This window comes from Protopterus annectens, chromosome 2.part1, assembly GCF_019279795.1.
Source record: "Protopterus annectens isolate FY-2018-M chromosome 2.part1, PAN1.0, whole genome shotgun sequence".
Classification (NCBI taxonomy): Eukaryota; Metazoa; Chordata; order Ceratodontiformes; family Protopteridae; genus Protopterus; species Protopterus annectens.
This window is the reverse complement of record NC_056729.1, coordinates 1475153715-1475171990: the sequence shown is the minus strand read 5'-3', so window position 1 is coordinate 1475171990 and position 18276 is coordinate 1475153715. Positions and strand designations below refer to the sequence as shown.

The 18276-nt window shown below is 42.7% G+C and overlaps 1 protein-coding gene across 2 annotated transcripts in view; it reads left to right on the top strand.

Moving 5' to 3' along the window:
- Positions 1-18276, top strand: part of CFAP74 (cilia and flagella associated protein 74) — a 3161205-nt gene that overhangs the window by 1377495 nt on the left and 1765434 nt on the right. For both annotated transcript variants that reach the window (XM_044062943.1, XM_044062944.1), the window contains exon 15: positions 10682-10771. In XM_044062943.1, the coding sequence (XP_043918878.1) occupies positions 10682-10771 (90 nt within the window). The remainder of the gene's footprint in view (positions 1-10681; positions 10772-18276) is intronic.

The following is an 18276-nucleotide window of genomic DNA, read 5'->3' as shown; positions in this document are numbered from 1 at the left end:
TATATCCAGGGTACTTCTGAAGATTCAGAAAGAATCCCCCAAAGATGATTGTGGTGACTCCCTTCTGGCTCAGGCAGCCATGGTTCTCCCTTCTTTTGGAACTGGTCAAGAAAAATTACCACAAACTTCCTCACAGAATGGATCTATTCACATAAGATCTTGTGTGTTTGATAAACCCCAAACTCAATAAACTTCAACTGACTGCCTCGATGATAGGGTCTTAATTCCCTTTAGGCATCTGTTTACTGAGAATGTGCAACTGGTACTAATGGAAGCAAGAATGCCTGCTACTTGAAAATCATATATCATCAAAAGGAAAAAGTTTTCTATTTGCAAACAGCATAACCATTACCCATTCAGGGCTAGTTGTTATCTGGTTTTACAGCATTTGTGTAAGTTACTATTTTATGGGCTTTCTTACTTCTCCATCAGGGTTCATTTATTGGCCATTTCAGCCTGTCTGCCATCAGAGACTCCTTTTTCCATGCATTTTCATGTCAAAATGCTTTTGAAAGCGGGTTTTGCATAAGAGATCTCCAAGAAAAACTGTAGCCCTTCCTTGGGATCTTAATTTTGTGTTATAGAAGCTAACACTTGCTCCATTTAAAACAACTAACCTGGCTGACTTGACTGTCTTAACATGGAAAACAATTTTAGTAATTGCTCTGACCTCTGCAAGAAGGGTATCTTGAGTTACAAGCTCTTATGGTGAGTCAACCCATTCTCATTTTCCACAGAGACGGGGTTTCTTTGAGAACTAATCCTTTTATGCCAAAAGTGGTATCCAAATTTACTATAAGTGGAACTATCCATCTTCCTGTTTTCTTTCCTGATCCTAAAAAGGAGGAAGAAAGGATACTCCATACCTTGGATGACCACAGACATCTCAGGTGCTACCTTGACAGAACTAAATATTTCAGATCTTGGGAAAAATTTTCATTTCTTGTGAAGGCAAGAAGAAGGAACAACCTGTGTCAAAACAGATTATTTCCAAACAGTCTTTTGTTATACTCACCATGACAAAACTATTCCAGGCAGGGTCAAGGACCACTCTACCAGGGCCTTTTTCATCTGTGGCTTTTTGAAAAGGGTTGATTTCTAGAAATATTCCAGAAGCAGCAACCTGATCTTCTCTACATACTTTTAGAAAACACTATAAGCTTGATTTCTTCTCTAGAGCCATTCTCCAGGGGCTTAGGGATCCTTCTCCTTCTACCTCTGAAATGTAGCAAGCTACAGTAATCTATCCGTGTAGCTAAGGCTACTGCAGCAGTGATCAATATGATCAACTTAGTACAGTTGTGTAAGTAAACTTACCATAACAGTAGCTGCTTGAATGATCACTGCTGCAGTAGCCACTCCCTCCCTCCATCCCTGTTGTTTGGTTTATTTATGCCAGGGTGTGGACATTTACTTTTTGCTGTTCCTAGCATCGTCTTTTCAGGGCTACACCCCCTCTTTCTCTACTGGCATGGAAGCTTTGAAGAGCTTGATATCAAAACATGTCTTTTAGTCTGCTCAGTTTAAGATGAATGATGGTTTGGGCACATGGAAGGTGCCCTGAAGCTTTGGAAACTTGCTGGCTGTTGTATCCTGTGCAGGATATAACCCATATAGCTCAGGATACTGCAGCAGTGATCATTTGAACATCTACTGTTATAGTAAGTTTACTTACACAACTTTGTTTTCCTTCAATTCAAACAGAAATACCTTTTATTTTTTTAATTAAAAAAATATTTTTTGCCCATTTTGCTTTCCCCAGTGCCTGCTTGTCATTTGGTCATGAACTATGATTGCACTGTTTCATTCCTCATAAGTGAGAAACAATTGCAATGCATCTGTTATCCTGATTGCAGTCAGAGGATCTCTATTCTAAACCCTTTGTCCAGTCTGACCTCAAACTTTCCCTGAAATGCCTAAAACTTTAGGCATGCAGTTTTCATAACAAGAGGGTATCATTTCTCTTGCAAATGACATAACCAATCAGCAGCCTGCCTGCCTGTCTCCCAAGATCCCACTAGGTCTCTGGTGGTATCATGTTGCAAGACTGGATAACCTGATATGTGTTCCAAGATCTATTTTTATCACTATTTTACCTTACTGGTTGGATCTTCTGGTGCCTGGGTGACTACTTGAACCCATGTAATCAGAGTCATAAGGGTACCAGGCTTAATATCAGTTGGTGCAAAGATTAAGGTTGCAAGACATAGTTACTATTGTTCAGGATTTGATTCCCTCAGCTCTCATTTGCCTCCTATGTGACCTTGGGCAATTCAATTAACATGACATTGCTCCTGAATCAACCCTGAAAAGGTATTGTGTCTGGTGGGCCTACCTGGTTAACTATTATTGTTATTATTATTATTATTATTAGTAGTAGTAGTAGTAGTATCGCTGTACTAGTGATTGACACTTGTATTGTCCATGTCTAATAGGCAGTTCTGGAGTTGGTGTAACAGATTCAAATTGTACCATCTTGATGGTTTATCTTGTTCCTAACATAGTGAGAGCTTCAGTTGGTATTATATACATAGCAGGGTATGTGTGAGGCCGTCACTCCCTATGTAGTTGTGGGGTATGTGAAAACTTAATGTTTTATAATTATATCATTAAGTTTTCACATACTCCACAACTACATAGGGAGTGACGGCCTTACACATACCCTGCTACATATATAATACCAACTGAAGATCTCAACTGACAAAAGCTGATTTAAGTATACTTTTCTCTGCACTTATTTAAGATTAAAAATTTGTAGATAGTTATTATACATAATATAATACAGGGAGATAATACTCCCTGTCTCTAGCTGCAGTTAGTCTCCCACTCCCTCTCCTTGTTTTTGTTGTGGTATTAATCTTGGTGGCTTTGGAATTACCCACCCCTGCTGTAAATCTGTTTTTGGACACTCCTACTGGGCCCATCTCATTTGCTCACTCAGCTGAGAACAGTCAGATCATATTTTGATTTCAGACACTCCTACCAGTCCTATCTCTGTGTGTACATTGAGAGCACTTGGGAAGGTCATCCTCTATAACATTTTAATCTGCTCTGTTCCCTCCCTCTCCACAAAAAAAAAAAAAAAAAATTACTTATAGTTTCTTGAGCTGCTCTTACATAACTGTCTTCTACCTTAATACCTTAATTTGCTGTTCTGTGAGTTTTTAAGTGTGCAAGTGCTCTTATTTGATTCTTCATAAATTTGTTTTTGTCATTTTTAACTTATCTGCATTTATTTAAACTGCATTTGCCTTAATATTGCTACACACGCGTGGTAGTGGTGCTGCGGTAGCGTTGTCGCCTCACAGCAAGACGTTGTCACGTTCGATTGTCAGCTAGAGCGTCTTCTATGTGGAGGCATGCGTGAATAGGCGTGCCTTCGTTGAAGGCTGTGCATCAGGGTTGGTAACTCGTCACGTAAAAATCCACTACCAAACATTAGCGGACCGGAGTTCTGCTGTGGCGACCCCCTAACCGGAATAAGCCGAAGTGTGCTAGCTTGCACTACATTTAAAGTGTTTTTGCTACTGTCATTAGCTCATTCTTTCTAATACAGAGAGAACTTTTTGAGAAAGCCAACCCACTTAAATTCCAAGCTTGTTTTCTGCATTTCCTGTAAGTAGTCTAATCCAGATACAGATTTGCTGTATCCAGGACTGTTTGTAAGCTTCTGTGCCCCAAGACTTTCTGTGTTGGAGGGAAGCCTTCTAGCTTGTCAGTGGGAGTGGTAAGCACTAGGTAGCCTATCTACCACAAGAGTGGTTTCTGGCCCAGAAATTGTAGTTTATTGGCCATTTGGGCAGTTTTTCCATCTCTTTCAACTTTCTGGTTTAAAAGCCTGCATTTGCACTTGCTTCCCACCTTCTCTGTAACTAGTTTAGTCTAGATACAGATTTGCTGTATCCAGGACTGTTTGTAAGCTTCTGTGCCCCCAAGCCTTTCTGTGTTGGAGGGAAGCCTTCTAGCTCATCAGTGGGGGTGGTAAGCACTAGGTAGCCTATCTACAATAAGATCCAGATACAGATTCTTAGTTTTAGCACTTGAATTTGCTTATCCATGCTCAGCACTTGTTCAGAAATTGTTATAAACACTAAATAAACTACAAATTATTACAGCACTCACCCTTCCTCATTACCTAGAGGAAAACAGTTTTGGTACTTACTTTCCTCACTTGCTTAGAGAAAAACAGCTGTTGTACTCACTTTCCTCACTTGATTAAAGGAAATATGTTTTTTATTCAGGCATGTCCAAGGGTCAGCTCCCAGTGTTCTCTCCTGCCTATCTGATGAATCTGGGCATCTTTGGGCAATGTAGCAATTGCCTCATGTACACAGACAACCGTCTCCTCCTACCACGCAACATTACAACCTGTGAGAGATGCATTTTTCTAGCCAAACTGGAGGTAAAGCTCTCTCCAACCAAGATTGAACTTGATAGTCAAGAGGAGAAGGTAAACACTTGCACCACACCACACTCATCATATAGTCCCACTAAACCTACACCACCAAAATCCACACATAGAAACACAAAAACATTCACGGAGGCTCTCAGTAATAATCTGCTCAAGCAACAGTGACCTTCAAAGCAGAAACACAAGCAACCTCCCACCACCAACACAACCCAAATGACACATAGCCCACAGGCTCAGTGTGCCACTCAACCAGGCAACTCTATAGTCAGGCACACTGATATCCCACTCACCAGGCTAAACAAAGAGAAGGTCACTGTCAGCTGCCTGTCAGATGCCAGGATCTGCCACATAACCCACGCACTCAGGTCACTCCACAACAATTACAAATATGACTCTGTGATTTTCCATGTTGGTGTGAACAACCTGAGACCTACCTCCCTGGACTACATGAAAAGAGACATGGAAGAACTCTCCGAGCTTGTAGCCCAGGCAGGTATGACCCTAGCCCTGAGTAGCATCCTGCCATCACCCAGAATGACACCGCAGTACAAGGACAAAATGACCGACTTCAACAATTGGCTAAACTTCTGGTGTCATTCTAAGGCGATCCAGTATCTGTCTGCCTGGGATGACATGGTCGACAGACCACGATGTTTTGCCAGAGATGGCCTGCACCTGTCACCCCTGGGATTCCGGATACTGGCAAAGGCTCTTGCCGCCCCTATAGTGCCATTTTTAGGCAAGGTTCAGATGACAAATTCACCACCATAACAGGAACAGGCAAGCAAAAACTGAGGGTAATGCTACTCAATGCTAGACGTCTAAATCTCAAAATGCACTCACTCGAGGCACTCCTTAAAATGGAGAACATTGATTTCTGTGCAGTGACTGAGAAATGGTTCAAGGCTCCAGAGAGCACCCCTGCATTACCAGGCTATAACTCACCACACTTTTCGGCCAACTAACCTGGACCGGAACACCAAAGGTGGAGGTATGTCCATATTCATTAAGGATATCCACACCTCCAGGCTAGTTGCTCAGCATAATGCAGCCGAGGTTATCCAAGTGCAGCTAACTCGGGCAAAACTGCAATCCAAATTGTAGCTTGCTACAGATCCCCCACCATGCCCCAGGATTCCCACTCCTCTTTTCTTGATATACTGGAAAATATTAGGGTTCAACCAAACATCCTAATATTGGGCGATTTCAACTACTCCACCATTAACTGGGAAAACTACTCATGTACCAACTCCTTTGCTCAGTGCTTTCTAGAATTCATAAGTTCCAATGCCCTGAATCAACTTATCCACACCCCCACCAGGGGCAACAGTATCCTAGACCTAGTCATTACCAATATGAGTGATCGGTGTTCCACACCTGAAGTCAACTCCTCATTGGTCAGATCCGACCATAAGCTAATCACCCAAGATATCCACATCCCCCCCCCCCCCAATTAAGGAAACCAAGGTAAAACATTTCTCCAAAGCTAACTTCATGCTCCTTAAGACAGAAGTGGTGAACTTCATGACACCCATGCAGATGGACAATACAGTTACGACTGCTGAATCCTACACAAATGCACTCTATAAGCACTTACACAAGTGCATGGATTGTGCTATCCCAAACAGAACTAAGACGCTATCCTCCAAAAAAAGGAAGCAAATTTGGTGGTCCCCTGCCATAAACAAACTACAACAGAAGGAAGAAATTGTTGCAAAAGAGAGTAAAATCCCATGAGTGGAGGATCTCCCCCTGGTCAGCCTCAGCAAGAAGCTGAGATCCCTTATAAGATCCTCCAAAGCTAGCTATGAAAACAAGATTGCCAATGATTCTAAGGACAACCGCAAAGCATTCTATAGCTATGCCAAGAATCTCAATGGCAACACCCAGATCTGCTCTGAGTTGCAGCACAATGGCACAAAAATTACAGAACCAACTGATATTGCCAACATCCTGGCAGATAGGTTCGGTGCTAATTTTACCCCCCCTCTCACCCCCTAAAGGGCCCATATCTATACAGGAAGAATGCAGAGTCCCTGTAATCACAACTTCACAGGTAAAAGCAGCACTCTCTAATGCCAAAAACACAGCATCCATGGAACATCCCAGGCTGCGTTTTACACGAACTTCAGAATGAACTGGCTCCCCACCTAAGCACCATGTTCAATCATAGCCTCACATCAGGCTTTTTGCCCACTGAATGGCGCACAGCAACAGTTATCCCACTTCACAAAGGGGAAGCCACCACTGATCCTGGGAACTGTTGCCCTATTAGCCTGATGAGCCTGGTCTGCAAGGCCATGGAACATATCATCATGGAATTCATAAACAAAGACATTGGTAACCTCCAAACTCTGGACCCCACCCAGTTCGGGTTTGTGAAAGGCAGATCTTGCCTCCTGAACCTGGTCGACTTCTTTAAGGCAATCACCAAAGCCGTAGACGAGGGTAAGGTGGTTCACACAGCCTGTCTTGACCTCGCCAAGGCTTTCGACACCATCCCCCATTCTGGAATTATAGCTAAACTCACTAAACAAGGTATAAATCCATACGTCACAAGATGGGTTGCCAACTGGCTCAATAACAGAACCCATACTGTAAAAGTTGCAGACTCCAAATCTGAAATCTGACTTCAAACCAGTGACAAGTGGAGTACCACAGGGTTCAGTCCTGGGACCTCTCTTGTTTGGTATCTACTTCTCTAAAGTACAGGCTAATGCAGAAGGCCACTGGCTAATGAAGTTCACAGAGGATTGCAAACTAGGAGCCATAGTCGAGTCCCCAAATGATGTGGACATGTTACAGAAGAGCCTCACTGAGACAGATGCCTGGTGTCAGAGCCATGGCCTCAAGCTCAGTGCCAAAAAGTGCATTGTTATCCCCTTTGGTAAAAACTCTGTACCCATGAACTACCACATAGGCAGTAGTCTTCTTAACACCGAATGTGTGATAAGAGACCTTGGGACCCAGGTGGACAGTAGTCTTTCCTTTGATAATCACATTGCCACAGTGGTCAGGAAATCCTTCTACATGGCACACCTCATCACAAAAGGGTTCTCATCCAGGAAAAAAAGAGGTCATTGTTCCCCTCTACTCGATACTCATTAGACCCATTATAGAGTACAACGCCCCTTTTGGAATGTACCTCACAAGACATCTGCAACAGCTGGAAAGGCCACAGAAGTACCTCACAAAGAGGATTACTGGCCTCAAACAGATGCCCTACACTGACTGCCTCAAAACTTCCAGCTTTACTCTGTAGCATATCGCCTACTCCGAGGAGATCTCTGCCTAACATATAAAGCTATGTTAAACCCAGAGCTGTTGGACATGCTACACCTAAAGAAATCCCAATCCCTCCAAGCTACACGCTCTAGGGACCTACACCTTGTCACCACAATAAACATGACATGCTGAAGGGATAGATTCCTGTCCCAAAGACTTCCTATACTCTGGAACAAGCTACCCATCTATGTCAAGCAAAGTTCCTCATTAGCACTCTTCAAGAAAAATCTTGATGAGTGGATGGGAAATAGGAAATACACCCCAAGGATCACTTCTGTGTCTCTGCTCAACAGGGGCACAGGAAATTAACTTTCTTGGGTGGCATAAGCCAGGAAACCTTGTTGGCTAGGCTTACTTAGGTACTTGGGCCGATAGCCTAGTATCTACCTATGAACCTATGTTAATGAACATAGCCAAAAGCTTGTGTTCTCCTGATCATGTTAAAGGTAAGTGCCAGGGAGTTTAGCAGACAGGTAGTGTTATTGTGTGTGTGTGTGTGTGTGTGTGTGTGTGCGCGCGCATGTTTATGTATGTGTATGGCTGTACGTGCTAGATTGTATGTAGAGGTATGAGTGGTGTGAGGTGAGTGTGTGTGCATGTTTTTGTATGTGTGGAAGTCTATGGGTGAATGGGTTAGTGTATCTGTGAGAGTGATCAGGTGGGGGGGGGGGGGGCTGTCATACCTCCACACTCACCTAGCTTAATGAGCATTCAATCCTGCAGCACTGGGAGGACATTAGACAGCAATGGGAAACTATTAATATCATACCTTAGAGGCAATTACTAAACAATAGAATAAAGTATGCAGCATAAAATATGTGGGATGGGGGGCACTGGCACCAGGGAAAACTCTTTTTCTGCTCTCCCACAGAGTGTTAGTTCACTTTGCCACCACTAGACATCAGGGATACTCCTCAAATATTATCTAAGTCTTTAATAAAATAAAGTAAATGGTTGGGGGAGTTTGAAACCTTGTACCCTTAACAGACATCGCAGCAGTGTTAACTCACTACACTGACTGATCAGTTATTGTAGATTTTTTTTAGCAAAATAAGTATGAAACTCTAATTTCTGGCATTATGAAATAAGTGTGACAGTGCATAAGTTAAGACTGACGCGGCACTTATAAGAGGCAACAGTGTAATCTTTCTGTAAAATCAAGGACAGACAGTTGAGAAGGATTAGGGGGGTGTCCTTGTGAGGGAAGGCTTTGGGATAAAGCTGTGAGGAATACTAGATGATACCATGGAGAATTTTTCAAGTATTACTTAGACTCACTTAAAAGGTTAGTAGATTAACAGGTCTAACTTTAAAATGCACTTTACAAATTATAAGAAGACTTAAACCCTAATGGCTGGCATTATTGACAGACTGTAAGGATCTGTGCCTTTTGAGGGCAGAGATAAACAAATGAGTCATTAACACTCTGTCAACTCAAGGATAGATAAGAGGTGTGTGTGTGTGTGTGTGTGTGTGTGTGTGTGTGTGTGTGTGTGTGTGTGTGTGTGTGTGTGTGTGTGTGTGTGTGTTTGAATGTATGCATGTATGTGGGACAGTGATTGACGGGGTGCTTATACTAAATACAGTGCATGAGCCACCAATGTTGTCTTCCACAGGAAAGTGCTGATTTGCACTCACAGTAGTTATGGGTGATTCAGAGACATGTAGATTAGCCAGTAATGAGATTATCCTCATTATGGCTAACATGTCTGTTAATTGTATATGTCTTCTGGAAGCAATCCCTATTGGCCACAGCTCTTACCGCCAGTGGTGTGGATCTTTCTGAATCCCCACCCTAGTGTCTAATATTCATACAGTATTTCACATTATTTTCCATACTCCATTATTGTTTTTTTTAACATATTGTATCAATGGCATGGACAACTATTTCTACATTTGTTGACCAGGAAAGTCCGACTGGGTCAAGGACCCATTTTCAGCGGAGGCCCGGGGAGAAAAGCTCCAACAACAGTATTTATAGATATAAATATATGTAATACGAAATATCATGAAACATTGACTTCAATTTAAACAACGCAAAACAGCAATTTACAGAATAGTAGAGTAAAACATTAAATTCAGCATTACATAGACCAAACTATCATTTTAAACAAGATGTGATAATATAGAAGTACACATTTAGAACATTTGCATTGGTTTGAAAGGAATGATTAGATTCAAAAGGCAGTAGAAGAGAGAGAAAGGATGGTTAAAAGTAGATTTAAGGTAAGGAGAGAGAGGGCAGGATAGATGTTGGTGAGTAGTGTAAGTGAGAGTAGGTGTAAGGTAAGTTAGTAGTATAATGGAGGGTAGGTAGAAGGAAGAGAGAGAGGAGGTGAAGAAGTGGCACAGGGGGAGAAGGATGTTAGGTTTGGTAAAGAGAAATACAAAGTGAGTAATTACAGTTGAATCTTAAAGGAGACAGCGAAAGCTAACTGGCTACAGTAAAATAAATAGATAAGGCATTTTTGTCCTACATTGATAGGCTGTACTTGTCTTCTCCAAAATGTTAAGCGTTCTGAATGTCTGTTTGGATTCTGCTTGTAGGAAAAACAACAACCAACTGAAAAGAAGGCACAATGATCAAAAGACTTCAATAATTCATTACTTTCCTTGGTACATTCCTTCCTTAGTGTGTTGTGCAATCCTCTGCTCATCTTCACTTAAGTTCACTGTATATAACTTGTCAGTAAGGATAACAGGAGGTTTCTCATGTTCCCTCTTTAGCGGCATCTATGACGCATGTCAGTGTTTACATTGCACTTTCAGAGAACAGTGGGTCCTCCTCGTCCAACTTGCATGTTTTGTAGCCATTATAAATTTTGTTTAGAGATTGCTCTAGTTGTTTATTTGCTGCTACTTTTATAGGTAGTTCTTATTACTATTCACCTTAATCATTTAAGGCCTTTGTTAATGAACTCTCTTCAGTGGTATGTTCTAAGGTACAGTCTGACAAATAAATATGTAATCGTGTGTTTTCCCTAGATCAATGAAGACCTTGAAGGTGAAGTGAGTTTACTGGCTCAGACTGGTCCTTTTTCTGTCCCTCTGAAATGTACTACAAAAAAATGTGATGTAAGTCTGATTTTCTTCTACTGTAATACACCTCGGATATTTAGAAAAACAAAGAAATGCGTAAGTTTATGTTTTGTATTTTTTGCAGGTGAGCTTCGTCTGTTCTAAATTAATGTTTATTTTTGTGACAGCATTAAGGTTCTTTGATGAATGTGAATGCTTTGCTCCTAAAGATGAAATCAAAATTGCAAAAGAGTTGTGACAGTCTGTAGATATGAAATAATATGTAGACAATGAAACATGAATGTCTGTCTTCATTGAGACAATACAAAATATCAAAAAGTTATGATATTTCTGTAATGAATTATGAAAATGTATGCATTGTAGGCCAAACAGTATCTTCTGCAGTAACATTTCAGATGAGGATACTGTGTAGTTTCTAAACTGTGGACCTACAAACAAAGTGTCAAGAATAGATGTTCACTTGTAAGTGTGACAGTATTTGTAGATTTGGCAATATTTTCTGATGAAGTCTCTCTAGTGTGACCTGAGTCTGTCCTGTGGCCTTCTCACAGTGGGTTATGCCTAATACACCTCTGATGGATGGCACCCAGGGGATATCCTCACTAGTATGCTCCCAATCCATCTCAACTGTTTTTTTTTTCAGTTCTGATTACATTGCCCTGCCAGACTCCCTAGCTCCTCAGCATCTTGGAGAGTGGATCCAGCATCCCTGCAGAAAAAAATAATTTCTGCCATTTCTATGTTGGACCTCATTCTTTCAGTCACTACCCAAAGTTCTTGAAAAAAGTTGACAATATGGATATAGACTGATAAATTGCGACTTTTATCCTAGGATTTGGCTCCTACTTTACCAGCACAGTTTGGTGCAGCTCTTGCAGTATTGTCACAGTTATATTTGCTGATATCTTCTATCCTCATATGAGAGCAAGACCATGGGATAGCCAAAGGCTGCACTAGGATATCTTGTCCATGAAGATTACAAACAGGAGGGTAGACAAGGCACACCTTGTTGGAGGCTGTGCCATCCTGGTATGTATTTAATGTCACAATGAGAATGCAGACAAAACTCTCATTCTAATATAGGGACCAAATGGCAAGCAGTAGGAGCCCTAGAGCACCACTGATTCATAAGTACTTATTAGGCATGCAGTCAAGGTGACCATTTAGGAGCCTAGCCTAGATGTTCTTCGTGTTTAACTGTTGCAGTCATTACATTTGGGTAATCTGCTGGCAGGTTGCCCTCAGCCTGATTAACAAAGTCTTGGGTCCTGCGTCAGTTGCTGTCCCTTCTTCCATGACGTCAGGGGTATAAAACATGCATCCAACACCATTACATCAGTCTTTCTTGCCGTGCAGTGCCCAAAGCAGAAGCAGTTCGCAAGTGCCGGTCGGCCGACTCCTGAAATTTTCATTTTCGAGTTTCAGAACCGAAGTCTTCAACTTAAAGCTAAGTACCCCATTGGGGAAACTTTTTCTTGCTCCTTACCAATGTCAGTAAAAGTTAATAATTGCATTACTTGTGGAAAGCAAATACCTCACAAAGATTTTCATTCGGACTGTATTCCTTGCCTAGGCCCTGACCACGACATACCTTGCTGTCGGTTTTGTGCTTTATTTAATCAGCGCACTATCCGTCGTCGGTACATTTTTGCCTCCCTGTATTTTGGTTCTTGGTTTAATTATCCAGAAATATCGTCGGTTAGCCATCCGACTACCGCGATTGCGAAAAAACGTAAAGATAAAGACAGAGACAGGTCACCGAGGTCCAAAACTGCCGACGACGCTTCTCCTAAGCCAGTCACCAGTTCGCCGGTACTCAGTGAGGCGCTTTTGCAGCCTCTGATACCCACTAATTCTGATTCGCAGGCCTCTACTGAGACCCATTTGGAGTCTGATATGCTGCGAGATGCTTCACCTATGGAACCCATGGATGTCTCTACCTTGGATGGGTCCGGAGCCGCTGTGCAGGTACCGGCTTATGAGGGTGTTTTCAGGCATACAGACTTGCATATTAAACCGACTCCACCTTCATTACTAAGGTCTAAATCTCTATCTATGTCTAAAAAACCGATGCCCAGGCCACATGTTCAGGCCCCTATGCCTAAAAAACAAATGATCAAAATGGCGGAAGATTTAATTACTCTAACTAGGGGTAGTCAACCCCCCCCCCCCCCCAAGAGGCCCAGGGCTGAGTTTGATTATGAATCTTCTAATCAGATTTCTGTTTCTTCTGACTCTTCTAATGACCTGGATTTGTCCATACCTACTTATGAGGATTCTGATGCAGAAGATTCCATTCCCTCTGCTTCCCCTCCTGAGGATTTTTCCTTTGGGGAAACTTTACATACCTTAAAGGGGCACTGGCTCAGATTTTTTGCTAGAGGAGTTTGTTTACATTTTAGTACTCTGTAAGTCACATGTTCAGCTAGAGGCAAGGTTTTCAGATAGCCTTTTTAGCATACTGCAGGTCAGATTACACAAACTCTCAGTGGGGGGGTTTAGAGGAAATGCTTAGCATTTGCAGCTGCAGTTTGTCCTTTTGTATTTTCCTTCCCCCACTCATGAGCAATTAGATTAGCTGAATGACTGGATTTTACTCAGCTAAAGATGCTATCTTCTTGTCACACACAGACCTGCAGCCTCTTTAGCAATGAAGTGATAGCTACTTTACTATGTACTTGCTTTTGCAAATAAGTATTCAAGCCTAGGCAATAGTATTTTTCATGCTTGTTGCTACAAATGTTTTCCCCTCCACTATCAATTATTTTTCATACAGTGTGTTATTAGTGTTGCTTTTGTGTGTGTGTGTGTGTGTGTGTGTGTGTGTGTGTGTGTGTGTGTGTGTGTGTGTGTGTGTGTGTGTGTGTGTGTGTGTGTGTGTGTGATGTAGGTGCACTTTTATAGTCATACCTATTTCCCTCATTTTACAGCACAGCATTGCTTTGGACAGTTGTGCCTTGCAAAGAAACATGTTGACTAACAAATGTCCAAATATTCTAAAATAATAAAATATTTGCATCTTTTCTCTAAAAATGACATGCAGCTTTCAAACTGAATCTAATCACTGCTTGAAAAGTATTTTCTCATTAGCTGATGCTGTATGCTGTCCTTCCGAAATCGCACCATAACTATTTGTCTAATAGTGATTCCATCCTACTGGATGTCCTTCAAGGATGCATCTGCAGTCCTTACAAATGGGTTGTCCTGTCGTCAGGCAGCCCTTCGGTCGGCCGGATTCCAAAGTCTGGGTCTGGCTTCGGCTGGTGTCGCACTCACCCGACGTCATCTCTGCTGGTCTTCGGGTATAAAGGCATCAGCCGACGCCATTTTCCTCAGTCTTTCTTGCCGCGTGGCGCCCGAAGCAGAAGCTGTTCGCAAGTGCCGCTCGGTCAGATCCAGAGATTACTACTACCGAATACTACTCAAGACTTCTAAAAAGCTAAGTACCCCATTGGGGACTCTTTCTTGCCTCAGCCGATGTCAGAAAAAGTAAATAATTGTTTAACTTGTGGGAAACAAATACCTCATAAAGATTTCCACTCTTACTGTCTACCTTGTTTAGGCCCAGACCACGACGTAGCAGCTTGTTTAGCCTGTGCCTCCTTCAACCGACGAACACTTAGGCGTCGGTCGGAGTTTGCTGAACAGTTTTTCGGCTCAGATTTTGCGTACATTATGCCGTCGGATCCTCCGACTACACAAATTGTTAAGAAACGAAGAAGGACCGACACTCGCGGTCCGCGGTTTCGGCCGAAACCACGGTTAAGCAAACCGCGAGTGTCTCGGTTTCGGCCGAAACCGAGAAAACGGTTCAATCCTCAGCCGAATCCATAACTACTACCGAGGCCCCTTCTACTCTAGTTGAATCGGCCACTGAAGTTTTGCCTACTAATGTGGTTCCTCAAGAATTATCAGATACCATCCCTTTGGATGTCTCCACACCAGCACGTGGTGCTGCTAGGCCTCCTGCAGCCATGTCTATAAAGGCCTTTGCCAGTGCTAAAGCAGCCAAATCTGCTAAGTCTGTGCCTGTTAAGGCCCCCTCTCACAGGCCCAGCTCCAGTTCCCAAATGCTTACTCTGGCAGAGGATCTCATCTCTTTAATAAGGGGATCCCAATCTCACCCAGACAGGGCCTCTCAACCTCCAGAAAAAAGACCTAGAGCAGAGCACCCTGAGACAGTGTCCTCAGATGACTCTTCTGATGATACAGACAATACAGACCATCCTGAGGCTCCTTATTCTACATATGAAGATTCCGATGCTGAAGAATCTATTCCTTCTGCCTCTCCACCAGAGGAATTCTCCTTTGGGGAAACCTTACATGCCATGAGAGAGCAATTCCAATGGCAAGGACAAGATTTCTCAGATTCAAGAAAAAAGGCTTAGGACCTTTTTACACTTACCACAACATAGGCCCTTAGCTATACCTCCAGTTCTCCCTGTAGTGGATGATGCTTTTAATGATGTTTGCACTGCTCCAGATACTTTACCTCCAGCCCCTACTAAGCCCGATAGGTTTTACAGGGTTCCGGACACTCATCACCACTTATACAAGGCTCCGCATGCAGATCCTGAAACTATTTCACAGGGTCCTAAGGCAGTAGCTGCGACCTCAGCAAAAAAACCCCTCCCTTCTGATAGGGAATCCAGGTCATTAGAGAGATGGGGTAAAAAAGTATACACCTCTGCTACTCTCTCAGCTAGAGCTTTGAACTGTCAGTTTCATATGATCCAATACCAAGAGTTTATGCTTGATCAGTTAACTAAGAAACTGTCTTCTGATGACTCCTTAGATAAGAAATATGTTCTAGAAATGGTCAATAACATACAACAGGTTAGCAACCATTCTTTAAAATGTGGCTATGATGCACTGGAGGCTTCATTTAGATCAGCCATGACTGGTACAGTTATAAGAAGGCATGCATGGTTGAAAGAACAGGTCTTACCGGATCATGTTAAAGCAAAGCTTCTAGATGCTCCTATGGATAAGGTCAGTCTATTTGGTTCTCCTGCCCAACAAGTAATGAAGAAAATGGAAGAGAAGGCAAAATCTGTACAAACAGTTAAAGATTTCTTACAGGTTCAACCCCCAAGGTTTAGCAGGAACTGGCCTTCCAAAAATTGGTCCCTTCCAGACTCCTCTAAATCTCAGAGAGGCAGGAATAGACGTTCCAGAGGCAGAAATCAATCCAGAGGAGGTGCCTACAGGGGACGCCAGTGGCAAGGCAATAACCAACGAGGCACAGAGTCTACCATTGCCTCTACAACACAATCACAGTGACTTGACTCTGACACTGCCCACCAGGGAACAGATAGCAGCACCCTTAGGCGGAAAATTAGCCTTATTTTCAAAAAACTGGCACTATATCACAAAAGACAAGTGGATTTTGCAAATTATAGATCAAGGCTACAGGTTTCATTTCCACACCTTACCAGTAAAAAGAGGAATGCCAAACCTACCACCAAATCAAAAGACAGAAGCTCTAAAACAAATAACTCAACTGACAAAAATGAGAGCTGTAGAAAGGGTACCACCCACAGAACAGAGCAAAGGATTTTACTCCAGACTCTTCCTAGTACCAAGAAAAGAGAAAAGTTGGAGGCCTATTCTCGACCTGTCCGCTTTAAACACATTCATCATTGTTCCAAAATTCAAAATGCTGACCCTACAGCAACTTCTTCCCATGCTGGGCAAGGAGTGTTGGCTGGTAACTCTAGATCTCAAGGAGGCATACCTGCACGTCCCCATACGACCAAATTGCAGAAGATACCTCAGATTTCTTGCAGGATCAGAGCATTATCAATTCTCAGCATTGCCCTTTGGCTTATCTACTGCGCCCAGAGTATTCACGAAATGCCTGGCAGCAGTAATCGCTCATTGCAGGCTTCAGGGAATCCAAATTTATCCATACCTGGACGACTGCCTGATACAAGCGGACAACCAAAACAAGCTGACACAAGACTTACAAAGGGTCATTTGCTTACTACAAGCTCTGGGATACACAGTCAATTTAAAAAAGTCAAGACTGATTCCATCCCAAACAAGAACATTCTTGGGTGCAAAATTGGACACAGTAAAACAGATGGCATTCTTAACTGGGGAAAAACAAGAACAACTTCCTCTTTACTTCCTGGCTTTAACAAAGCAGGACAAACTAACAGCAAGGAAAGTACTGCAGGCCCTGGGCTTCATGGCCTCCTGCATAATACTGGTCCCCCATGCCAGACTGCATATGCGAAAACTACAGTGGTACCTGAAGAATTTATGGTCTCAACACAAGCACAGCTTAGAAACCGAAATACCACTAATCCCATGCCTGAAACAAGACTTCCTATGGTGGGCTCAGGCATGCCAGTCAAATCCAGGCTTGTCCTTCCACAACAGACAAGCAAGCCAAACCATCACAACGGATGCCTCAGACCTCGGTTGGGGGGCCCACATGCTGGACCACTGCATTCAAGGCTTATGGACACCAGATCAGCTACACCTGCACATAAATCAAAAAGAAATGCTGGCAGTAAAACTAGCAATCCAGAATTTCAGACCATTCCTCAAAGAAGGCCAATTGATGATAAGGACAGACAACACCACGGTCATGTGGTACATCAACAAACAGGGAGGCACTCACTCATACCCCCTATGCCGAATGGCTCTGGACCTATGGAATATGGCTCTGAGCTTCAGCATTCAGTTACAGGCAATATTTGTACCAGGAAAAGAAAACATCCTAGCAGACATGTTAAGCAGAACTACCTTGGATGCTCACGAATGGATGCTACACCCGGACATCTTCAAGACCATCACAAAGAAATGGGGGATACCACAAATAGACCTATTCGCATCCCCACTCAATCACCAGCTCAAGAAATTCTGCACAAGGATATACCACCCACTTGCTTGGAAGGTGGACTCTCTATCCTTCAGTTGGAAAGGCCTGACAGCATATGCATTTCCACCTCTTCCTTTGATGCACAAGGTACTACTGAAAATCAAAGAGGAACGTCCAAGGGTAATTCTGATAGCTCCAAATTGGCCAAGGCAACATTGGTATCCACTACTGAGGACCATGTCTCAGGGAGAAATGTGGACACTACCCCTGATTCCTTTGCTGTTAACTCAGAGCAACTACAACATCCTACATCCCAACCTGAAAACTCTGCAACTAACTGCCTGGAACATTGCATAAGAGCAACTAACCCAGATTTATCTCAAAAGGTTAAAGACATCATCCTTGAGGCCCGCAGACCTTCAACAAGAAGGAACTATGCAGGAAAATGGAAAAGATTTGTCATTTGGAGTACTGGAAGAGGAAAAGATGTGTCAAAGGTAGATATTGCCAACATCCTGGAGTATTTGGCAGAGCTTCTCCATACAGGCCTGTCCTACTCCTCCATCAAGATACATGCATCAGCTATTTCCGCAGAATACAGCTTTGATCCCCCTGTTTTCTCTCACCCTCTACTCAGACAGTTCCTGAGAGGAATTAAGAATGTAAAACCTCCTAGGAAACCACCATTACCAGCATGGGACTTGAACTT